Source organism: Gopherus flavomarginatus, chromosome 7, assembly GCF_025201925.1.
Source record: "Gopherus flavomarginatus isolate rGopFla2 chromosome 7, rGopFla2.mat.asm, whole genome shotgun sequence".
Lineage (NCBI taxonomy): Eukaryota > Metazoa > Chordata > Testudines > Testudinidae > Gopherus > Gopherus flavomarginatus.
Genome location: NC_066623.1, coordinates 62904323 through 62924754, shown reverse-complemented (window position 1 = coordinate 62924754; position 20432 = coordinate 62904323). Strand labels below are relative to the sequence as shown.

At 42.5% G+C, this 20432-nt stretch overlaps 1 protein-coding gene across 1 annotated transcript in view; it reads right to left on the bottom strand.

The window, feature by feature from the left end:
• RNF2 (ring finger protein 2) overlaps window positions 1-20432 on the bottom strand; it is a 57701-nt gene that overhangs the window by 19185 nt on the left and 18084 nt on the right. The window contains exons 2-3 of the mRNA XM_050961468.1: window positions 1998-2086; window positions 1497-1657 (exon numbers count right to left, since the gene is read on the bottom strand). Coding sequence (XP_050817425.1) covers window positions 1497-1657; window positions 1998-2084 — 248 coding nt within the window. The 5' untranslated portion in view covers window positions 2085-2086. The remainder of the gene's footprint in view (window positions 1-1496; window positions 1658-1997; window positions 2087-20432) is intronic.

Below are 20432 nucleotides of genomic sequence, written 5' to 3'. Positions count from 1 at the left end.
TAGTTATTACACTCCCTCCCCTGAGTGAGAGTGAGTTGTTATTCTCACTGAGAAGTCTGCAGTGATCACAGCTTATATTTACATTTAAGGATTCAAGTGTCTTGCTTTTCTTTGAAGACCGGTTCTTCCCCTTAACCTCTCAAATTGTGTCTTAATTAAATGTAAAAAAGATACTTTTTTAGCATCCTAGTTAGCATTCTAGTCAAGACAAGACAGTTTATAGCTTTTACCCAAGTTAGTAAATCAAGTTTAAAAACTATGAAGAATCCTACTCTTTAGCTCGACCTGCTAAATCATGTGAAAACTACCAACTGCCTTTTCTTCACTAGGATTTTACTTAGACTTGGTTAATTCACATTAAGAACACTTCTTCCCCCTAATGAAAGCAAGAGCTCCGTGATGGCAACCATATTTGTGTCAGACAGTTTTCATTCACTGACATTCTTACTACTCCAACTTCTAATTAATTTACACAGTGGAGACCAATATACCATCTTCTATTGCATGTTCCAGTTCATTCAATAATGAATGAAAATATCCCTTGATAAATTTTTTGTTTCCATTTCACAATACATAGGAATCATTTTGCAGAACATGAGATTAAAACAAAACAATCTATTTACACATGTATAATTTTTCTTGTCCAAGACAGGAGGGTTAATTTTTGCAGAGTAGTTCAGCATTGCCCAGATTCCCCAAGACATCTATCTTCTCTAGCTCAGCAGTTTTCAACCTGTGGTCCATGGATCCATGGAGGTCTGTGGACTATATCTAAGATTTCCAAGGGGGTCCGCAAATGAAAAAAGGTTGAAAAACACGTATCTGGCTTAATCACTGCAGTTCTGATTAAACTAACACACAAATAAAATAGTAAGGGGATCAAATGAGACATCTCAACACCGTCATTATGATTATCATAATGTCATAGGTTTGATATTTGTATCATTGAATTAATGGTAAAAAGACTGGCAATTGCAAATTCTTTTAAATTTAAATAGTCAAGAATGGTTATCAATTAGGATTCGTTTTAAATACAAAATAAATACATGTTCCACACATTAGGTAATCTTGTACTCTATATATTTACATATTCATTTGGTAAGATTCCACTGAGACAGTTTAGTTCATTCTTGTGGTACAATCCGTTGTTACTAGACCTAACTGGCTTAAGAAAGGAGGATTTTTTTTTCTGTTCCTTAAACAATAATTAATTTTTTCTCCATTGGTGTATACAAGGGAATGGGCATACTTCCTCCCAAAACCTGGACCGCCTCAAGAGAACAAACACTGAAACAGTGAAATAACATTGGAGTACACATTTTAGGTACTGGATGCAATTTTCTTTGGTTCCTTGCAATCTAGTGGTGGTGCATTTGCGTATCTTTGAACACACAAGGCTTCAAAGGGGCCTCATTGTATCATTTTGATTCTTGACCACCATCCCCTTCACCCTGCAAAAAGTTAGGATTCTTAGGTATACATTATTTCTTACATACCCACTCCTAAGAGCTGTAATGATACAGTCAGCACAGAAACGATGCAAGCATTCCTTTGTTGTCATGGTGTTTTTCAACATATCCAAACAAATGGGACACATCAGTTCACTGTGCAGGCTTCTAGGTGACACCACTATTTCCAAGCCATCAGTTATTGCTTCCTAATGGTCAAATATTAAAGTGAAATCATATTAATGGAGTTATTTATATAGAAATAATGTAATCTTTGTAAGAAAATTATTATAGATACACTACACTGTAGAAAACACTTTAAAATAAAAGCAAGCTACATAATTTTATATTTGTAACTATGTGGGGATTGTATATGTTTTGGTTTTTCAATGTGTAACAATTTTAAATAATAAATTAGAGATTTTACCAAGCATTTTACAAAAAATACTTAACAAAATTAAACTGTTCTATGATTTATGGACGAAAGGTATAACACTCTATTTTTTATGGCAGTGTCTTGCATGAAATAATCATCTTAACCTGTATTACCTGAGGTGTTCTCTGTAATTCATATAAACTGAGCTCCCATGTTTTGCTTAAAGGTTGAGTTCCATTGGTCTGCACAGCCTGAGACATGGCTAGGAAAAAAGAGAAGAGGGGAAAAAATTACATAAACAAATCATAAAACAAAAGCTTAAGTGTGTTTAACTGAAGCTAGAAGCAGATTCCCTCCTCTTTAAATTGTAGTGCTGGTTCAGCATTTTCACAGAAACAGCAATCCCCAGGTTCCCTGCAGATGCATTTGCAATTTCTATTCTAATAAAGAAGAAATGAGAAAAATGGTTCCTATAGGATGAAGAACAGCCAGAATAAGCATCAAATGCCACTCAGCTAGACATGTGCAATCCCACTCATGTAACTGGAATCATACAAGTGTAACCAAGGATGTTATTCAAAACACACACATCTTGAAAGTCAGTTAAGGTTGCTAAGAGACAGTAACGTAAGACAAAAACCACAAAACCTAGGAAGTACAGCATAAGAGCTGCACACATGACCCTATTAAATACATACCCAAAAGACATTTAAAACACATTGTGGTTGAGTAGGGTTGACTTGCTACGGGAATGGAGAGTCACTAAAGTTACACGCAGACAACCTTAACTTCCCTCTCATGTGAGTGTTCCTATAGGAGCAATGTATATGCTCACCTTCTCCTTTCACCTCAAATCTTTACAGAAGGTTTTCATTCCTAACAAGTTTTTAAAAAAATACTGATGCATGAAGTAAGACTAGCTGGGTTTGGAGGCATTTAGAAAGTCTGTTTCTAGCTTTAGGTTTCAATAATGAGCCCAATTCTCCTCTCATACCAGTGTGATTCCATTGGGTTCACTATAATTACTTCTGATTTACAGTGGTGAAAGCATGGAGAATCAGCATCAGAAATGGTAAATCTCAGATAAGCAATATGCCTGAACTACTATCACTATTCTAGTTTCTCTCCTTATTTCTCATATTAACTGGGGGAGGGCTGGTAAGCCAACTCTCTCTCCAACAATGCATACTTGAAAAAAAGTTAAGCATAAGAGATGAATGAAAATAAATTTAAGACTGCATTTCCATAGCACCATCCACCCAAAGTTTTCAAAATTCCACAGAAAATCAGGTAAAGGGATGCCTCCTTTTCATAAAGGGGAGGTACAGAAACATTTACATGGCTTGTATAACATTGCAAACTGGAGTCAGTGTCAGATTTAGGAGTAGAACCCAAGTCTCCAACTCCCAGTCAGTTCTGAGTTTTTAAACCAGTAGACAAGCATACTGCAATTATAGCCACACTGGAGAAAATGCTAAAGTGAGACTATGCAAACTGTAAAGATCAAAATATAAAAAGGAACGCAAAAAGGTTTCTGGACAGAAAATAGTTAATTACGGGGGGCAAGAGGGGAGGAAGGAACACTCTCCAAAAAGAACGTGGAGCAATCTAGAAAGTTATTTTGGGAGAGTGTGTGTATACATGGCTATTTCTGAATTAGGAGACTACAGTATGATGGAAAATTATAGTTGCAAACATCTGTACTAGAAGAGGAAAAAATGAAGTTTTTTCAGTTCACTTAAAAAAAAATCTAAATGTGCACTTTCAAACCATCCCAACATGTAGCCAAGTTGCAGATCCTATTTTTGTATGACTACCAAGTGTATAAGGGACAGTAATTACCAGATGAGAAATGCCAACTCCTCTGCTCCAAGGGAGGTTGAACAGGCTTAAGTAACTTTTTTGAGGGGTTGGGGGGAGGGAGAAGAGATAAAAGAAGCAGCACAGGTTACTACTATGCCTGTTCATCTTAATCTTGGCCATGGTGCTTGGAGCGCATTTGTTCCTACTGAAAAGGAATGGTCAAACAAGGAGTAGTTCTCAGCAAGCCAAGTATTACACCTAAACAATAACTTGGGGTTGGAGAGATGGCAGAAGAATTGGGAAAGGATGATGGATTTAGGCTGTCAACTCCTGTTTTAGTAGCATAAAAATATACATTCTATGGCATAAGGGACATGTTTATCTGAGTGTTATAAGAGAACTAAGACATTATTTTAGTGACCTAACAGACTACTGAAATTGACATGCTGCAAATAGCTAACTGCAGGACTGTAAACTCTAAAATGAACACATACTGAGAATCCAGCCAACAATTTGACTAGTGTGTCAGGGTCCTGAAGATTTATTTAACACAGAGCACATGCACACACACAGAGAGCCAGCGGCTTGTTTAGATTAGCACTCTCACTATTGATTGTGCTGATGGGGATGCGCTGATGGTGCAGCAATGGTGCAAGTTACTCACAGGATGGGAAGACCTAATGTGAACAGTAAGCATATTATTAACATTTATATCACTGTAGTATCTTGAGACCCAGGCACATCAGGGCTCCACTGTGCTACACACCGTACAAACATAGGAATAAGAGTTCCTGTCCCCAAACAAACAGATTTCCATCTAAAACTTCTACAGTGCTTGCTGAGCTGACAACAGACTTTCATAGGTTCAAAGATTTTTATGGCCAGAGTGTTCATTTCTTCTGACTGCCTGTGTAACACAGGCCACAGGAATTCCTTGAATTAACTCATGCTTCAGGTCCCATAGCTGTGGACTACCATGCAAAAGCCTAAGCAATAGTAATCCTTGCACTGTGACCTGAATGTCATTAAACCTGGGGCTCTCTTGGACCAACAAGGGAAGCATAGTCCAGAATCAAGAGCCTTCTGTTAGGTATGCTCAGCTGCCTGATATACAAAACTTTAGCTAGGGTTTGTCTGTAAGAGCAATCAAGCTGATCTCAACTGCCAGGATGGTGAATAAGGAGAGAGGCAATGTCTAGCGTAGACAGGGCCCAAATCATAAAGGTCTTTGTAGATGATTTTAAATTGTACCCAAAAATGAAGTTTAGTGCACATTATGGTGCCCCGGTGTAACATGCTACATATATGAGACACCACTGAGTAAGCAAGCAGCCATGTACTGCACTAGCTGAGGTGTCTGAGAAGTCTTCATGATTAGATTGCTATAGAGATTGAGAATGTTGCAATAATTCAGTCTGGTGGTGACAAAGCCACGTCTAAAGAAAATGCTGTTACCTCTTTGCCAAGAAAAGATGGGTTTGGTTGTTGGAGAAAGATATAGTTTCTGCTGCTACATGGTAATCCAAGAGCACCTGGAGTGCAACTCCATCTACCCAGACAGGAATTGTAGCACCTCTGTGTGGTTTACAGTAGAGGCAACTGCCACAATTACAATGGATATTTTCCTAACAGTTCTCCACACAGGAGGCCCAAGCAGTTTGTGTTCCCAGTTCTAAAGCCAAACTGAAAAGGGTCAGCTAATGACAGAATGTCCTCATACTTGTATCTCTCATCATACACCAAAAACTAGTAGAGAACCTCTGTGATGGGATGACTTATTGACCCTGGAGTTTCCTAGTTTCCTAGACCCTAGCAGTTTCCTATTGGAGAGATACTGGCACCTTTCCCACTACTGAAGAGAAGAGTTTTTTATCTCAAACATGGCCTTCAAAATTGGTTTGCACCCCTTTATTTTGTGTTTTATTTAAAAAGCATAGAGGAGGCCAGCACTTTTTTTCCAGTTTTTTTTTTCCCCACTGAAAATATGGAGAACGTTAGCCTGATCTCATCTATTGTGGTTTTGAGGAAGACTCCCTGGAAAGCTAGAGAACGTCCTCCCCAGCTCTTATCTGAAGGGGTTGAGGGTATAGAATATTTAACAAAAGATCTTTCTGCCTTTCCTTTCCACCCCAGCCCACCTGAATTAAAAAAAAAAAAAAAAAAAAAAAAAAAAGGTTTTATTTACACTCTGAATAAAAACTCTTTCCAGTCTCTGTTTTCACTCTTTGTACTTATGATAAAATCCTACCAAGAAGAAAGGGGGGCAGGAGAGAGAGAGAGAAACAGTTACGAAGTGACAGAAATCTGAAAAGTTCCATTAAAGAAAAAAGGGCACTTCTTTTCCTTTGCAAGTCACCTTTGCACTAGTACCCTCAAAAATGTTCAGAGTTTAAATAGCATCCCACTTGCTTATTGCCATTTTTGTTTTGCTTTTTAATAAACTCATATGTAATTCTAAAATGTCATCACCATAGTATCTGGGTGCCACAGTACAACAGTTTCACATATAGGCAGGATTTTTCAAGCTAAAATTAACAGAAAGCATGTGCTTTTGACAAAATTGTAAGAAGGGGAGACTGCGAGGGGGAGAGAAAGTCAAATTTGAGTAAGCAGATCAATCATCTTTTCAGAGTCACTAACAACAAGAGATATGATTTATACAGGAGTCAGAGGGATACCTATCTGCTCATTACTGATGTCAGAGTCACTGGAACACCTGCAACCATTCTGACTGGCTCAGACTTCAAACTCAGGGCAGTTGTAAATATAAACTTTTTTAATTACAGAGTATGCTTTGATAGTGGTATTCATGCAACAGCTGAGCCCAGTAAACCCAAAATCCAGAAGAAGGGATTAGTAATTTGAGAACAAGTAGTGCTGGAAGCCTGTTTAATTTTCATTTCCTATCCCCCAATTTGATATGGTATTCATTTCTTTTTTCTACACATGATCCCAGCACATCTAAACCAACACACACAATATTTACTGCTCTTTATGGGCAAAAGAAAAGGAATGCTGCCCCTCCTTTGCACATATCTCTCACAGAATATCTATTAACACAAAACTTGACCATTATCAAATGGTGAAGATGATAGCAGAATACAAACTAACATCTGTTTAAATACTATACACCTCTACCTCAATATAATGCAACCCAATATAACACGAATTCGGATATAATGCGGTAAAGCAGTGCTCTGGGGGGGAGGGAGGGGACTGCGCACTCCAGTGGATCAAAGCAAGTTCGATATAACACGGTTTCGCCTATAACGTGGTAAAATTTTTTGGCTCCCGACGACAGCGTTTTATCGAGGTAGAGTTGTACCATTTGTTAGTGAGATTTGCCTGGTCACCTCCTCTACGTCTTTTATCAAATACCATAAAAGGGACAGGGGGGTGGGAACCTGTTATGAGATTACAATCATTTAGACAGACTTTAGGGCCAGAAGGGTCCATCATGATCATCTAAGTCTGATCTTCTGTACATTGCAGGCCAGAGAAACTCACGCACACACTCCTGTAATAGGCCCATAACCTCTAGCTGAGTTACTGAAGTCCCCAAATCTTGATTTAAAGACTTAAAGTTATTGAGAATCCACCATTTACTCTAGTTCAAACCAGCAAGTGACCCGTGCTGCACGCTGCAGAGGAAGGAAAAAAAAAAAATCCTGAGTCTCTGTGAATCTGACCTGGGGGAAAATTCCTTCCTGACCCCTAATATAGCTATTTGTTAGACCCTGAGCACATGGGCCAAACCCACCAGCAAGACACCTGCAAAAGAATTCTAACTAGTAATTCAGAGCCCTCTCAATCTAGAATCCCATCTCTAGCCATTAGAGATTCCTTGAACGTATATGCCAGTTCAGAATATTTCTGAGCGTTTTGCCAACATTTCCTTGTATCACTACAGCACTTATTTCAAAAGAAGGTTGCTGTTATTTTAAAAGACCTTCAGAAGTGCTCTCAGTTCTAGCTGGATAAAAGTTGGTTATGGAATACACAAGAACCAAATTTATCCAGCTAGAACCTAAAGAGTAACCTACAGACTAAGAAAACAGCATCATATCATTTTACATTTTGGAAGTTTTATCTCCATATTCATACGCATGAGTGGAGTTTTTATTACTTCTACTATTAGCAGCTCATTTTCTGTAGAAATTCTCCACTCCCTCCAACCAGAGTAAGATTCCTGCTTGCTAATGCCAAGCGCATTTTCCAAGCCCTGCAGTGAAGTATACTTAGGTAAATAATTAAGCACAATTATCTCCTTTTTGAAAGGTTTATTAATTATTATTATTACATTAAAACAAAAAGCAGCATTAAAATATAAACCAGCAATTGTGTATTCACAACAAAAATTAAAATTAGAGATTTGAACTTTCAAATAAAAAAGTAAGTCTACTTTTGGGAACACGAGTGTTCAATATAGCTTCATTTTTAAAAACTGAGAGAATCTTCCATTAAAAGCAGTATCTGAGTCTACTTGCTCTGGAAGCTTAACAGGAATAAACTTTAATTAACAAGACAATTTATTTCATTTTACTCTGTTGGACTGATACTATAGTTTCATTCTATTCGGGATAGAGTATACGTTTGGATACAATAAGATTGTCTTTCACCCAAACCTGTTCCCAATTCAAAATAGATAATTAGTTCCTGGCTGGGACTAGAGTTAAAATTGCTACAATACTGCACACACATGCACACACACACATTCAGGCAAGCAAACAAGCAAGCAAGCAAATGAATGAATGGATGTTCCCATTTCCATTTCTGCCCGGATGCATCAGAAGTTTTATGAGAGAAATTGTTCTCATGGAATTGGCAGTCCAATTATTATTTTACATGCAGTTGATGGGTTTTTGCAGTCTGGTACTGTTTATCTTAAACAAGAGGAGACTTCAGATAGATAACAGTTGTTCTAAGGTGCTTTCCTTCCAGGATCTCAGCAGGGTGTTGGGAGGTAGTGTGTCAAGTAACTGGAGTCCTGGACTGCGAGTCAGGGGACCGGGTTCTGGTCCTGTTTCTGCCACTAACTTTTTCTTGTGATCTTGGCCAGGTCACTTCACATCTTTGTGCCTCCACTCCCACAATCTTTGTATGTTTTGTCTGTTTAGACAGTTAACTCTTTGGAGCACAAACTGTCTTTTGTTATGTTTGTATTTTGCCTACCACAGTGAGACTCTGATCTCAGTGGGGGACTTGGCACTTCTTTAATACAAGTTAATAGAGCCTAACAGACTCAGGGGAAAAACAAAACCAAACTAAAGCTTACTTTATTCAGTATGTCAGCTTCTCTCTTCCAGTACCAGAATTTGATGTCTTATAAAGTGTGGTGAATCAAGTTCTACTGAATCAAAGAAAATTGAGTTTTAGCACTAAAAAAAGTCAGCAAAGAGAACTATAGACCAAGTTTCAGATGGGTTCCCAAAACCTTATTTCCAGTCTTGAGCAACTGAAAACCTTTCACAAAAAGTAACCCCAAGTGTCAAAATTCCCATTTAGCAGTATGATTAAACTACTGTGTATACACTGACTACTAGAGCTTGTCTTCACTACAAACTTTTACTGTGTTTGTAAATTGTGTTCAGAACCATATTAGCCAAGATGTTTGGTCATACTTAGCTGACAAAGTGATGAGTATGTTAGTAAGCATAGACTAGGGCTAATCATGTAAACTAATATGGATTCTTCACAATCGTGTGCCAACACAGTAACACTGAGTAGTCGAGATCATCCCTCAGTTGCAAGATTTCAGGCTCCAGTCTCTCAAACTAGAGCAACTAGATAGTAACATAAATGATTTGACATCCATCCTAACATTTTACTAAAAAGACTCCCAGAGATTTAAGCTGTGGAATCATACTGTGAGACACAGACATTAAACCATGATTATATAAGCTACCAAAGTTGAAGGAGAAACTATTTGATATAAGAGGCACACATACTAGAGAAGTAGCTGCTGGTAGACACAGCAACAGAAATTCAGAACTCCATCAGTGTCTGAATATAAAACTGTTGTTGAATACACACTGTGTAGGATGTGCAGTATTCCATGTGACAGGCTGGGATTCTACGATCAGCCACAGTGACCAAACTGCACTGGAATGTTTTGACTTCTAACATGTAACTTTAAACCAATACATTTATTCAGCGCTATGAACAAACCACTCTTCTCAGTGCAATAAATTCTTTGTCCTGCTTTACAAATATTCCTCTTAACATAGGAGACCATTCTCATCCCCAGCGGCTTTGTTTTTTTGTTTCTTTTTTTTTTTTTTAAAGAAAACACCTCTCTTCAGCATGCACCTTTCCCATTCTCTCTCTCATACACACAAACTACTAATTCTCTGATTGGTTTAATAACAAGAGGACAAACAAAAATCTGTGTACGTACATACATACACACACACACACCCTTAGGTCATCTCATTAATAATAGCAATCCTTGAAAAGCATATAAGCCAGAAGTGGGCAAACTTTTTGGCCCAAGGGCCACATCTAGGAATAGAAATTGCATGGCGGGCCATGAATGCTCAGAAAATTGGGCTTGGGGTGCAGGAGGGAATGAGGGCTCTGGTTGAGGGTGCAGGCTCCGGGGAGGGGCCAGAAATGAGCAGTTCAGAGTGCGAGGGGGGAGGCGGGGACTTGGGTGCAGTTGGGGGTGAGGGCTGTGGGATGAGGAGTTTGGGCTATAGAAGGGTGCTCTGGGCTGGGACCAAAGGGTTCAGAAGGCAGGAGCAGGGCTGGGGGAGGGAGATCAGGGCTGGGGCAGTGGCTTGGGATGCAAGGATGAGGGTGCAGGCTCTGGGATGGGGATGGGGATGAGGAGGGTGCTCCAGGCTGGGATCAAGGGATTCGTAGGGTGAGAGGGGGATCAGAGCTGAGGCAGAGGGCTGGAGAAGAGGCTCAAGGGTGCAGGCTCCAGGCAGCACTTACCTCAAGCGGCTCCCAGAAGCAGCAGCATGTCCCTTCTCCAGCTCCTACACAGAGATGTGGCCAGGCAGTTCTGCCTGCTGCCCCGTCTGCAGGCACTGCCCTTGCAGCTCCCACTGGAGCGTCAAAGGTGGGCCAATGCCACAGTTCCGGGAGCTGCGTGGAGTGCTCCCCAACCCTGCTCCCCAGTTGAAGCGCCAGAGGGGGGCCTGTAATAACCTTAGTCCCAGATTTGGACCTTAGCGTCCAAAATATGGGGGTTAGCATGAAAACCTCCAAGCTTAGTTACCAGCTTGGACCTGGTACCTGCTGCCACCACCCAAAAAATTAGAGTGTTTTGGGGCACTCTGGTCCCTCTGAAAAACCTTCCCTGGGGACCCCAAGACCCAAATCCCTTGAGTCTCACAACCAAGGGAAATAATCCTTTTTCCCTTCCCCCCTCCAGGTGCTCCTGGAGAGATACACCGACACAAGCTCTGTGAAACTACACAGAGGGACTCCCCCTCTCCGTTCCCAATCCTGGAAACAAAAAGTACTTTCCTATTCCCCCAGAGGGAATGCAAAATCAGGCTAGCGATCCAACACACAAATCTCCCCTTGATTTCTTCCTCCCACCAATTCCCTGGTGAGTACAGACTCAATTTCCCTGAAGTAAAGAAAAACTCCAACAGGTCTTAAAAGAAAGCTTTATATAAAAAGAAAGAAAAATAAGTACAAATGTTCTCTCTGTATTAAGATGATACAACACAGGGTCAATTGCTTAAAAGAATATTGAATAAACAGCCTTATTCCAAAAGAATACAAATCAAAGCACTCCAGCACTTATATTCATGCAAATACCAAAGAAAAGAAACCATAGAACTTACTATCTGATCTCTTTGTCCTTACACTTAGAAACAGAAGACTAGAAGGTAGAAACTACTTCTCCAAAGCTCAGAGAAAGCAGGCAGGCAGAAAACAAAGACTCAGACACACAATTCCCTCCACCCAAAGTTGAAAAAATCCGGTTTCCTGATTGGTCCTCTGGTCAGGTGCTTCAGGTGAAAGAGACATTAACCCTTAGCTATCTGTTTATGACACGCCATGCCGTGGCTTTCAGGAGCCATGTGGAGCAGCTCCCTACTGTGCTCCCCAGCAAGAGCAGGGCCATGCAGCGGCTTCCGGGAGCCGCATGGAGTGGCCCTCTACCCTGCTCCCCAGCTGGAGTGCCGAAGCAGGGCAAGCCCCAGACCCTGCTCCCCAGTGGGAGCTTGAGGACTGGCTTAAAATGGCTGGCGGGCTGAATCCGGCCCCGGCCGTACTTTGCCCACCCCAATATAGGCTATTTTGTCACTGTTTTGCAACTGTGTTCCAATACCCTTTAACTGCAACTTGCTATTCTACTGTTCAAAATTTCAAAAAAAGTAGCTACACTTATGAAAGGCACTTCAAGATTACATACAAAGAATATATTTTTACCATAGAAACAGCTTTCAGTCATTATCTCTGCATCAGCAGAACACCTCAAAAACATCTAGTATTTATGAAGACATTAGAAAGAGAAGACTCCATCATTAATCATTATCCTAATAACACAAGTATGGTTTCTTTATGCATGCTTATGATTCTTGAAGATATGATTTGTAATTAATAACAGTTATGTAAAGTCATTGTTTTAAATAATTGTGTATAAATTAACTGGTGTGTTATGTTCAAGACGACTAACATCTGTAAAATGCAATCAAAGCTAATTTTAAAAGGCTATTAATGCACCAAACTCATTATATAATCTCTGAAGTTGAAACTTCAAATAGAAGTTAGATGCCTCAAGAGAAGTCAAACAATGATTGAGCACTTACACATGTTTTCCATCCCCAAAGACCTTTTGAAACAAATTATTTTTGCATTACCCCTGCCGGGCAGGGTAGATACAGAGCTGGCAGCACAAGGGAATCACCAGACATCTACTAGTTAGATGCCAACTTGAAAGGCAAGTGGGGGCTGGCTTCCCAGCAAATCCGGGAGCAAGGTCATGTAGTAGACCATCTACCAGCCTCTGGAAGGTGGCGGGTGCATTTCGAAGGCCGAAAGGAAGGACATTGAATTCATACACCCCCGCATGGGTGACGAATGCTGACCTCTCCTTGGCAGGTTCATCAAGCGGTACTTGCCAGTACCCCTTGGTTAAGTCTATTGTAGAGATGAACTGGGCACGTCCCAACTTCTCCAATAGCTCATCGGTGCGTGGCATTGGATAGTTGTCCGGACGAGTTACCGCATGTAGCTTACGGTAGTCCACGCAAAAGCGTATTTCCCCATCTGGTTTGGGTACCAGAACCACTGGAGATGCCCATGCACTGGTAGATGAGCGGATTATACCCATCTGTAGCATGTTCTGGATCTCCCGTTCTATAGCAGCTTGGGCATGAGGAGACACTCGGTAGGGTGGGGTTCTGATTGGGTGAGCATTACCTGTATCAATGGAGTGGTATGCCCGTTCAGTCCGTCCTGGGGTGGCTGAGAACAATGGGGCGAAGCTAGTGCACAGCTCCTTGATTTGTTGCCGCTGCAGACGTTCCAGGGTGGTTGAGAGGTTTCACCTCTTCCACGCCACCGTCTTTTTTTCCCGTCGTAGTAGACACCGTCAGGCCACTCAGCATCATCTCCCTGGACTGTAAACTGACAAACCTGTAAGTCTCTGGAATAGAAAGGCTTGAGAGAATTAACATGGTACACTTTAGACTTTAGTGAGGAATTGGGAAATGCTATGAGGTAGTTTACAGCTCCCAGGCGCTCTTGGACCGTGAATGGCCCTTCCCATGATGCTTCCATCTTATGGGTCTGTTGCGCCTTCAAGACCATAACCTGGTCTCCTACCTTGAAGGAACGTTCTCTGGCATGTCTGTCATACCAGGCCTTTTGCTCTTCTTGAGCATCCTTTAGGTTCTCTCTAGCAAGGGCTAAAGAGTGTCGGAGGGTGCTTTGTAGGTTGCTTACAAAGTCCAGAATGTTAGTTTCTGGAGAAGGCGTAAACCCCTCCCATTGCTGCTTCACCAACTGTAATGGCCCCTTAACCTCGTGACCATACACAAGTTCAAATGGTGAAAACCCTAAACTGGGATGTGGTACAGCCCTGTAGGCAAACAGCAACTGCTGCAACACTAGGTCCCAATAATTGGAGAATTCGTTGATGAATTTTCGTTATCATGGCCCCCAAAGTTCCATTGAACCTTTCCACCAGGCCATTGGTTTGATGGTGGTACGGGGTGGCAACCAAGTGATTCACCCCATGAGTTTCCCACAGTTTTTCCATGGTCCCTGCCAGGAAATTAGACCCTGAATCTGTAAGGATGTCAGAGGGCCAACCTACCCTGGCAAAGATGTCTGTTAGGGCCAGGCACACAGTGTTAGCCCTGGTGTTGCCTAGAGCTACGGCTTCTGGCCATCGGGTAGCAAAGTCCACTAAAGTCAGTACGTACTGCTTTCCTCTGGGCGTCTTTTTTGGGAAAGGGCCCAGAATATCCACAGCTACTCGCTGAAATGGGACCTCAATTATGGGGAGTGGCTGGAGAGGGGCCTTGACCTGGTCTTGAGGCTTACCCACTCTTTGGCATACCTCACAAGACCGGACATACTTGGCAACGTCCTTGCCCATCCCCTCCCAGTGGAAGGACTTCCCCAACCGGTCTTTGGTTCTGTTCACCCCAGCATGGCCACTGGGATGATCATGGGCTAAGCTTAAGAGCTTCCCTCGGTACTTAGTTGGAACCACCAACTGTTTTTTGCGGCTGCCATTCTTCCCGGTGTCCACCAGAAAGAATTTCCTTGTATAAAAGTCCTTGGTCTATAACAAACCGGGATCGATTAGAAGAGCTGAGAGGCGGTGGGGTGCTCCGTGCCGCCGCCCACGCTTTCTGAAGGCTGTCATCCGCTTCCTGCTCAGCCTGGAACTGTTCCCTTGAGGCTGGGGTCACCAGTTCTTCCTCAGACTGTGGACTTGGGCTTGGTCCCTCTGGAAGCGATGTAGGTGATGGGGTTGTTTCCGTTGCTGGTGAACTGCTCTCCGCTGGTGCACCTGAGGGTATTTCAGGCTCTGGCTGAGCCTTTTGGGTATGGCTGTCTGTTGCTTCTGCCAGTTGTGGCTCGCTGGCGCCCTCTGGCGTTGAGTTTGAAGATGTGGTTGCACTTGCTGGTGCTGGTTGCTGTTCCAGTTCCGGGCCTGGGACTGGAGATGCTGTGGCTGTTTCCGTGTTAGGCATGGAATCCGGGTCCACTACCTCTGTCTGGGTCTCTGGTAACACAGACGGGGCGTCTGTGGACGGCTCAGGAACAGGAATGGGTCTGGAAGCTTGCCTGGTTGCTTGCCTGGTTTGGCTACGTGTAACCATTCCCACTCTCTTGGCCCGCCTCACCTGGTTGGCCAAGTCTTCCCCCAGTAGCATGGGGATAGGATAATTGTCATAGACTGCAAAAGTCCACATTCCTGACCAGCCTTTGTACTGGACAGGCAGTTGAGCTGTAGACTTGTCTACAGCTCGTGACATGAAGGGGTAAATTGTAACTTTGGCCTTTGGGTTGATGAATTTGGGGTCAACGAAGGATTGGTGGATAGCTGACACTTGTGCCCCCGTGTCTCTCCACGCAGTAACCTTCTTTCCGCCCACTCTCAAATTTTCCCTTCGCTCCAAGGGTATTTGAGAGGCATCCGGGCCTGGGGATCTTTGGTGTGATGGTGGTGTAATGAATTGCACTCGCATGGTGTTCTTGGGACACTTGGCCTTGATATGTCCCAGTTCATTACACTTAAAGCATCTTCCATCTGATGGGTCACTGGGCCGAGGTGAGTTACTGGAGACTGGTGAGGTTGAAGGGTAGGGTATCTGTGGCTTTACTTGGGTGGTATGTGGGGTCTTTGGCTGTCCTCGGTTGTAGGGTTTATGGTCTGTGTGCCCCCGGGGGTAATCGTTCCCCTTGACAGTAGCTTTCTTGCTTTCTGCCAGTTCCATCCATTTGGCTCCAATCTCCCCCGCCTCAGCGATATCTTTGGGATTTCCATCTTGTATGTACCGTGTGATGTCTTCAGGAACACCATCCAAGAACTGTTCCATTTGTATGAGGAGGTTTAGTTCTTCCAAGGTTTGAATGTTGTTTCCTGTTATCCAGGCCTCATAGTTTTTTGCAATGTAGTAGGCGTGTTTGGGAAATGACACCTCGGGTTTCCACTTTTGGGTTCTGAAGCGCCGACGGGCATGATCTGGGGTTATCCCCATCCTGTATCTGGCCTTGGTTTGAAAAAGTTTATAGTCATTCATTTGGTGCTTAGGCATTTCAGCTGCCACCTCTGCTAAAGGTCCACTGAGCTGTGACCTCAATTCTACCATGTACTGGTCTTCGGGAATCTTGTACCCAAGACAAGCTCTTTCAAAATTTTCCAAGAAGGCCTCGGTGTCATCACCTGCCTTGTAGGTGGGAAATTTCCTGTGCTGTGGAGCAATAATTGGCGCCGGGTTGTTAGGGTTGGCTGGCACAGGCAGCCCAGCTTTTGCCAACTCCAGTTCATGTTTTCTCTGTTTTTCCTTCTCTTCATTCTCTTTTTGTTGTTTTTCCATTTCTTTTTGTTGTTTTTCCATTTCTTTTTGGTGCTTTTCCATTTCTCGGCGGTGCTTTTCCATTTCTCGGCGGTGGGCCACCTCTTCTTCTTCTAGTTTTCTTTTGTGTGCTGCCTCTTGGGCTGCCTGTTCTCTTTGGAAGGCTGCCAGTTTCATGCTTTCTTCCTTTTCTTTCATCTCCATCTCTTTTTGTTTTATTTCCAGTTCCTGTTTGTGTTTTTCCATCTCTCGCCTGTGTTCAGCTTCTCTGAATTGCTCTTCAGCCTCAATTTTTGCCTTAGAAGTCATGATTCCTGTTTTCTTGTGTTGGGGTGCCCTCCGGTGTTTATCTTCTGAACTGCAGGTTCTCTGTTGCCTCCTGAAGTCTGCCTAGCAACAGTGCTTTTTTCCCTTTCTCTCTCTAGCTAATGTTCAATGAAGGGAAACCAGAAAAACCACTTTATTTGCATGCCTATAAGTGCTGGTACTTGCCTCCTAATGGGAGGGCTATTGCATGACAAAAGACCCTTAACATGCAAGCCACAAACTGCGAGAGAGAGCAGAAAAAAAAATTCTCTCTGGTTCCCTTTTAAAACCAACTGCTTCTCTCTCTGCTAAAAAGCCCTTAGCAGAGAAAAGAAAAATATAATATTCCTACTGGCTTCTGGATTCTGTCTATATCCCACCAGCTGCCACTCATGTAATAACCTTAGTCCCAGATTTGGACCTTAGCGTCCAAAATATGGGGGTTAGCATGAAAACCTCCAAGCTTAGTTACCAGCTTGGACCTGGTACCTGCTGCCACCACCCAAAAAATTAGAGTGTTTTGGGGCACTCTGGTCCCTCTGAAAAACCTTCCCTGGGGACCCCAAGACCCAAATCCCTTGAGTCTCACAACCAAGGGAAATAATCCTTTTTCCCTTCCCCCCTCCAGGTGCTCCTGGAGAGATACACCGACACAAGCTCTGTGAAACTACACAGAGGGACTCCCCCTCTCCGTTCCCAATCCTGGAAACAAAAAGTACTTTCCTATTCCCCCAGAGGGAATGCAAAATCAGGCTAGCGATCCAACACACAAATCTCCCCTTGATTTCTTCCTCCCACCAATTCCCTGGTGAGTACAGACTCAATTTCCCTGAAGTAAAGAAAAACTCCAACAGGTCTTAAAAGAAAGCTTTATATAAAAAGAAAGAAAAATAAGTACAAATGTTCTCTCTGTATTAAGATGATACAACACAGGGTCAATTGCTTAAAAGAATATTGAATAAACAGCCTTATTCCAAAAGAATACAAATCAAAGCACTCCAGCACTTATATTCATGCAAATACCAAAGAAAAGAAACCATAGAACTTACTATCTGATCTCTTTGTCCTTACACTTAGAAACAGAAGACTAGAAGGTAGAAACTACTTCTCCAAAGCTCAGAGAAAGCAGGCAGGCAGAAAACAAAGACTCAGACACACAATTCCCTCCACCCAAAGCTGAAAAAATCCGGTTTCCTGATTGGTCCTCTGGTCAGGTGCTTCAGGTGAAAGAGACATTAACCCTTAGCTATCTGTTTATGACAGGGCCATGCCGTGGCTTTCAGGAGCCATGTGGAGCAGCTCCCTACTGTGCTCCCCAGCAAGAGCAGGGCCATGCAGCGGCTTCCGGGAGCCGCATGGAGTGGCCCTCTACCCTGCTCCCCAGCTGGAGTGCCGAAGCAGGGCAAGCCCCAGACCCTGCTCCCCAGTGGGAGCTTGAGGACTGGCTTAAAATGGCTGGCGGGCTGAATCCGGCCCATCGGCCGTACTTTGCCCACCCCAATATAGGCTATTTTGTCACTGTTTTGCAACTGTGTTCCAATACCCTTTAACTGCAACTTGCTATTCTACTGTTCAAAATTTCAAAAAAGTAGCTACACTTATGAAAGGCACTTCAAGATTACATACAAAGAATATATTTTTACCATAGAAACAGCTTTCAGTCATTATCTCTGCATCAGCAGAACACCTCAAAACTACATCTAGTATTTATGAAGACATTAGAAAGAGAAGACTCCATCATTTAATCATTATCCTAATAACACAAGTATGGTTCTTTATGCATGCTTATGATTCTTGAAGATATGATTTGTAATTAATAACAGTTATGTAAAGTCATTGTTTAAAATAATTGTGTATAAATTAACTGGTGTGTTATGTTCAAGACGACTAACATCTGTAAAATGCAATCAAAGCTAATTTTAAAAGGCTATTAATGCACCAAACTCATTATATAATCTCTGAAGTTGAAACTTCAAATAGAAGTTAGATGCCTCAAGAGAAGTCAAACAATGATTGAGCACTTACACATGTTTTCCATCCCCAAAGACCTTTTGAAACAAATTAATTTTTGCATTACCCCTGCCGGGCAGGGTAGATACAGAGCTGGCAGCACAATTGGGAATCACCAGACATCTACTAGTTAGATGCCAACTTGAAAGGCAAGTGGGGGCTGGCTTCCCAGCAAATCCGGGAGCAAGGTCATGCTGATAGGCAATGGGAAGGTGGTGGGGTTCTTTCCAGGGTGCTGTCCCTAGACATTACTTGTGGGCGCTCCATCTTATAGACCAGCTCTCTTGCTAGCAAGTGCTTTGATTAACTTAGTCACCTTCCCCACTCCACCAAAAATATCTACAATTATAGGAAAGAAGAAGGTGCTTTCTCTCATATTTTCCTCCATCCCCACCCCAGAAAGAAGAAAGACGTCTGCTTATCTACTCTTCCCCAAGCCTCCTGGCTGCTCAGGAAGCACTGAGAGTCCACAGGGAGTGGTTGCTTGAGTAACTTTGTTGCTGAGGCCCATATATTTCCCCAGACAGCAGACAGAATGAAAGAGAGATGATCGTTTCACTGTTGCCCACAGTTTCCATTAGCACCAATGGGACCAGGAATGACACCAAGGAGTAGTGGGTGCCTCCCACCACAAAAATGTTTCCCTCTACCCCACCACACCAGAGAAGCAGAATAGAAGCAGAGGCATTTTGTTTCCTTACTATAGTGTGTGAGCTGTGACTTTGATAGTGATTCATGAAATACAAGCAGTGATTACCTCAGAGAACAGGATAACGATCAGCGTACAGGGGATGCACCAGCGTAATTGAGGTCAGGTCTATATTACAAACTGACATTGGTATAATTATGTGGCTCAGACGGTGCGAAAAATCTACACCCCTGAACAACGCAGTTATACTTACATAAACCCGGGTGTTTACATCAGGAGCCAGAGAAGGGAGGTTGATCGTAGCCAGGCCAGACCCCCAGCTGCCAGGCTAGGGCCAGGAGAGCCTAAGTGCAGGGATCCTTTCCGTTTCCAAGCAAACTCCCCTTTGCAGGCTTGGACTATGGACTGGTACTGCTGCCCCCTTTGCCTTCCCTATCCCAACTTCTTCCAGCTGTGTGGACTCAGGCAGGAAGAGGAAGCTAGCCTGGGAGGTCTAGCCTAGACTAGTCCAAAACAGTAGCCTGTAAGAGAGATTGACCTAGGCTCCCACCTGTGAGGCCTCCGTTTCTGAATAGAAGTAGCTTAAAACAAAAAGAAACAAAAAAGTTTTTTAAAAGTCAAGCAAATGATCAGTGACAATTTCAGAACTTTTCAGCAAACAAAATACATCAAAGAAAAGCAAGTTCTCTGAAATTTGCCAAGACATACCCTCAACTTCAAGAATAGGCCTAATTCTGGGCGTGGGGAAATCGGTAGGAGAGTCCTCTACCACTATTACTTCCAAACTATGTACCTTAGATAATAACGAAGAAGACTGTATCATAGAAGAATGGGAAGTGGAAGATTCAGCATCAGATTCTTCATTAGAATAAAAAGAGGCAAAAGGAAATGACTGAGTGATACGGTACCATGAACAGAAACTGGAAAAGAACACACATGGTAATAAAGTAAGCCCAGAGAGTAAGATTCCACCAGGATCAAGTGATAGTGTGCAAATTGTATCTGAAGGCCCAAAACAACCACAGTTAAGGTCTTATCTTCCAATGAAACAAGAATGAGTGGAGAAGTTTCAAAATAGAGGCTTGGTTTAGATCCATGGGGAAAATATAGTGAAATAATGAATGCAGCTTACTGCTTCCCACGCAGACTTCTTTCATCACCTATTGCTGTACAAAAATCTGTGTTTATTGGTAATGGCTTCAGAAATTGGAAATTGAAAAAGCTATGGTATAGGATGCAGGTTTCCAACAGCATGAAAACAGAATCTCAAGACTTGTCACATGGTATGGGATTCATTCAAAGTTATTCAGTCAAAAGGTGATGGTCTTTCAGTTCTG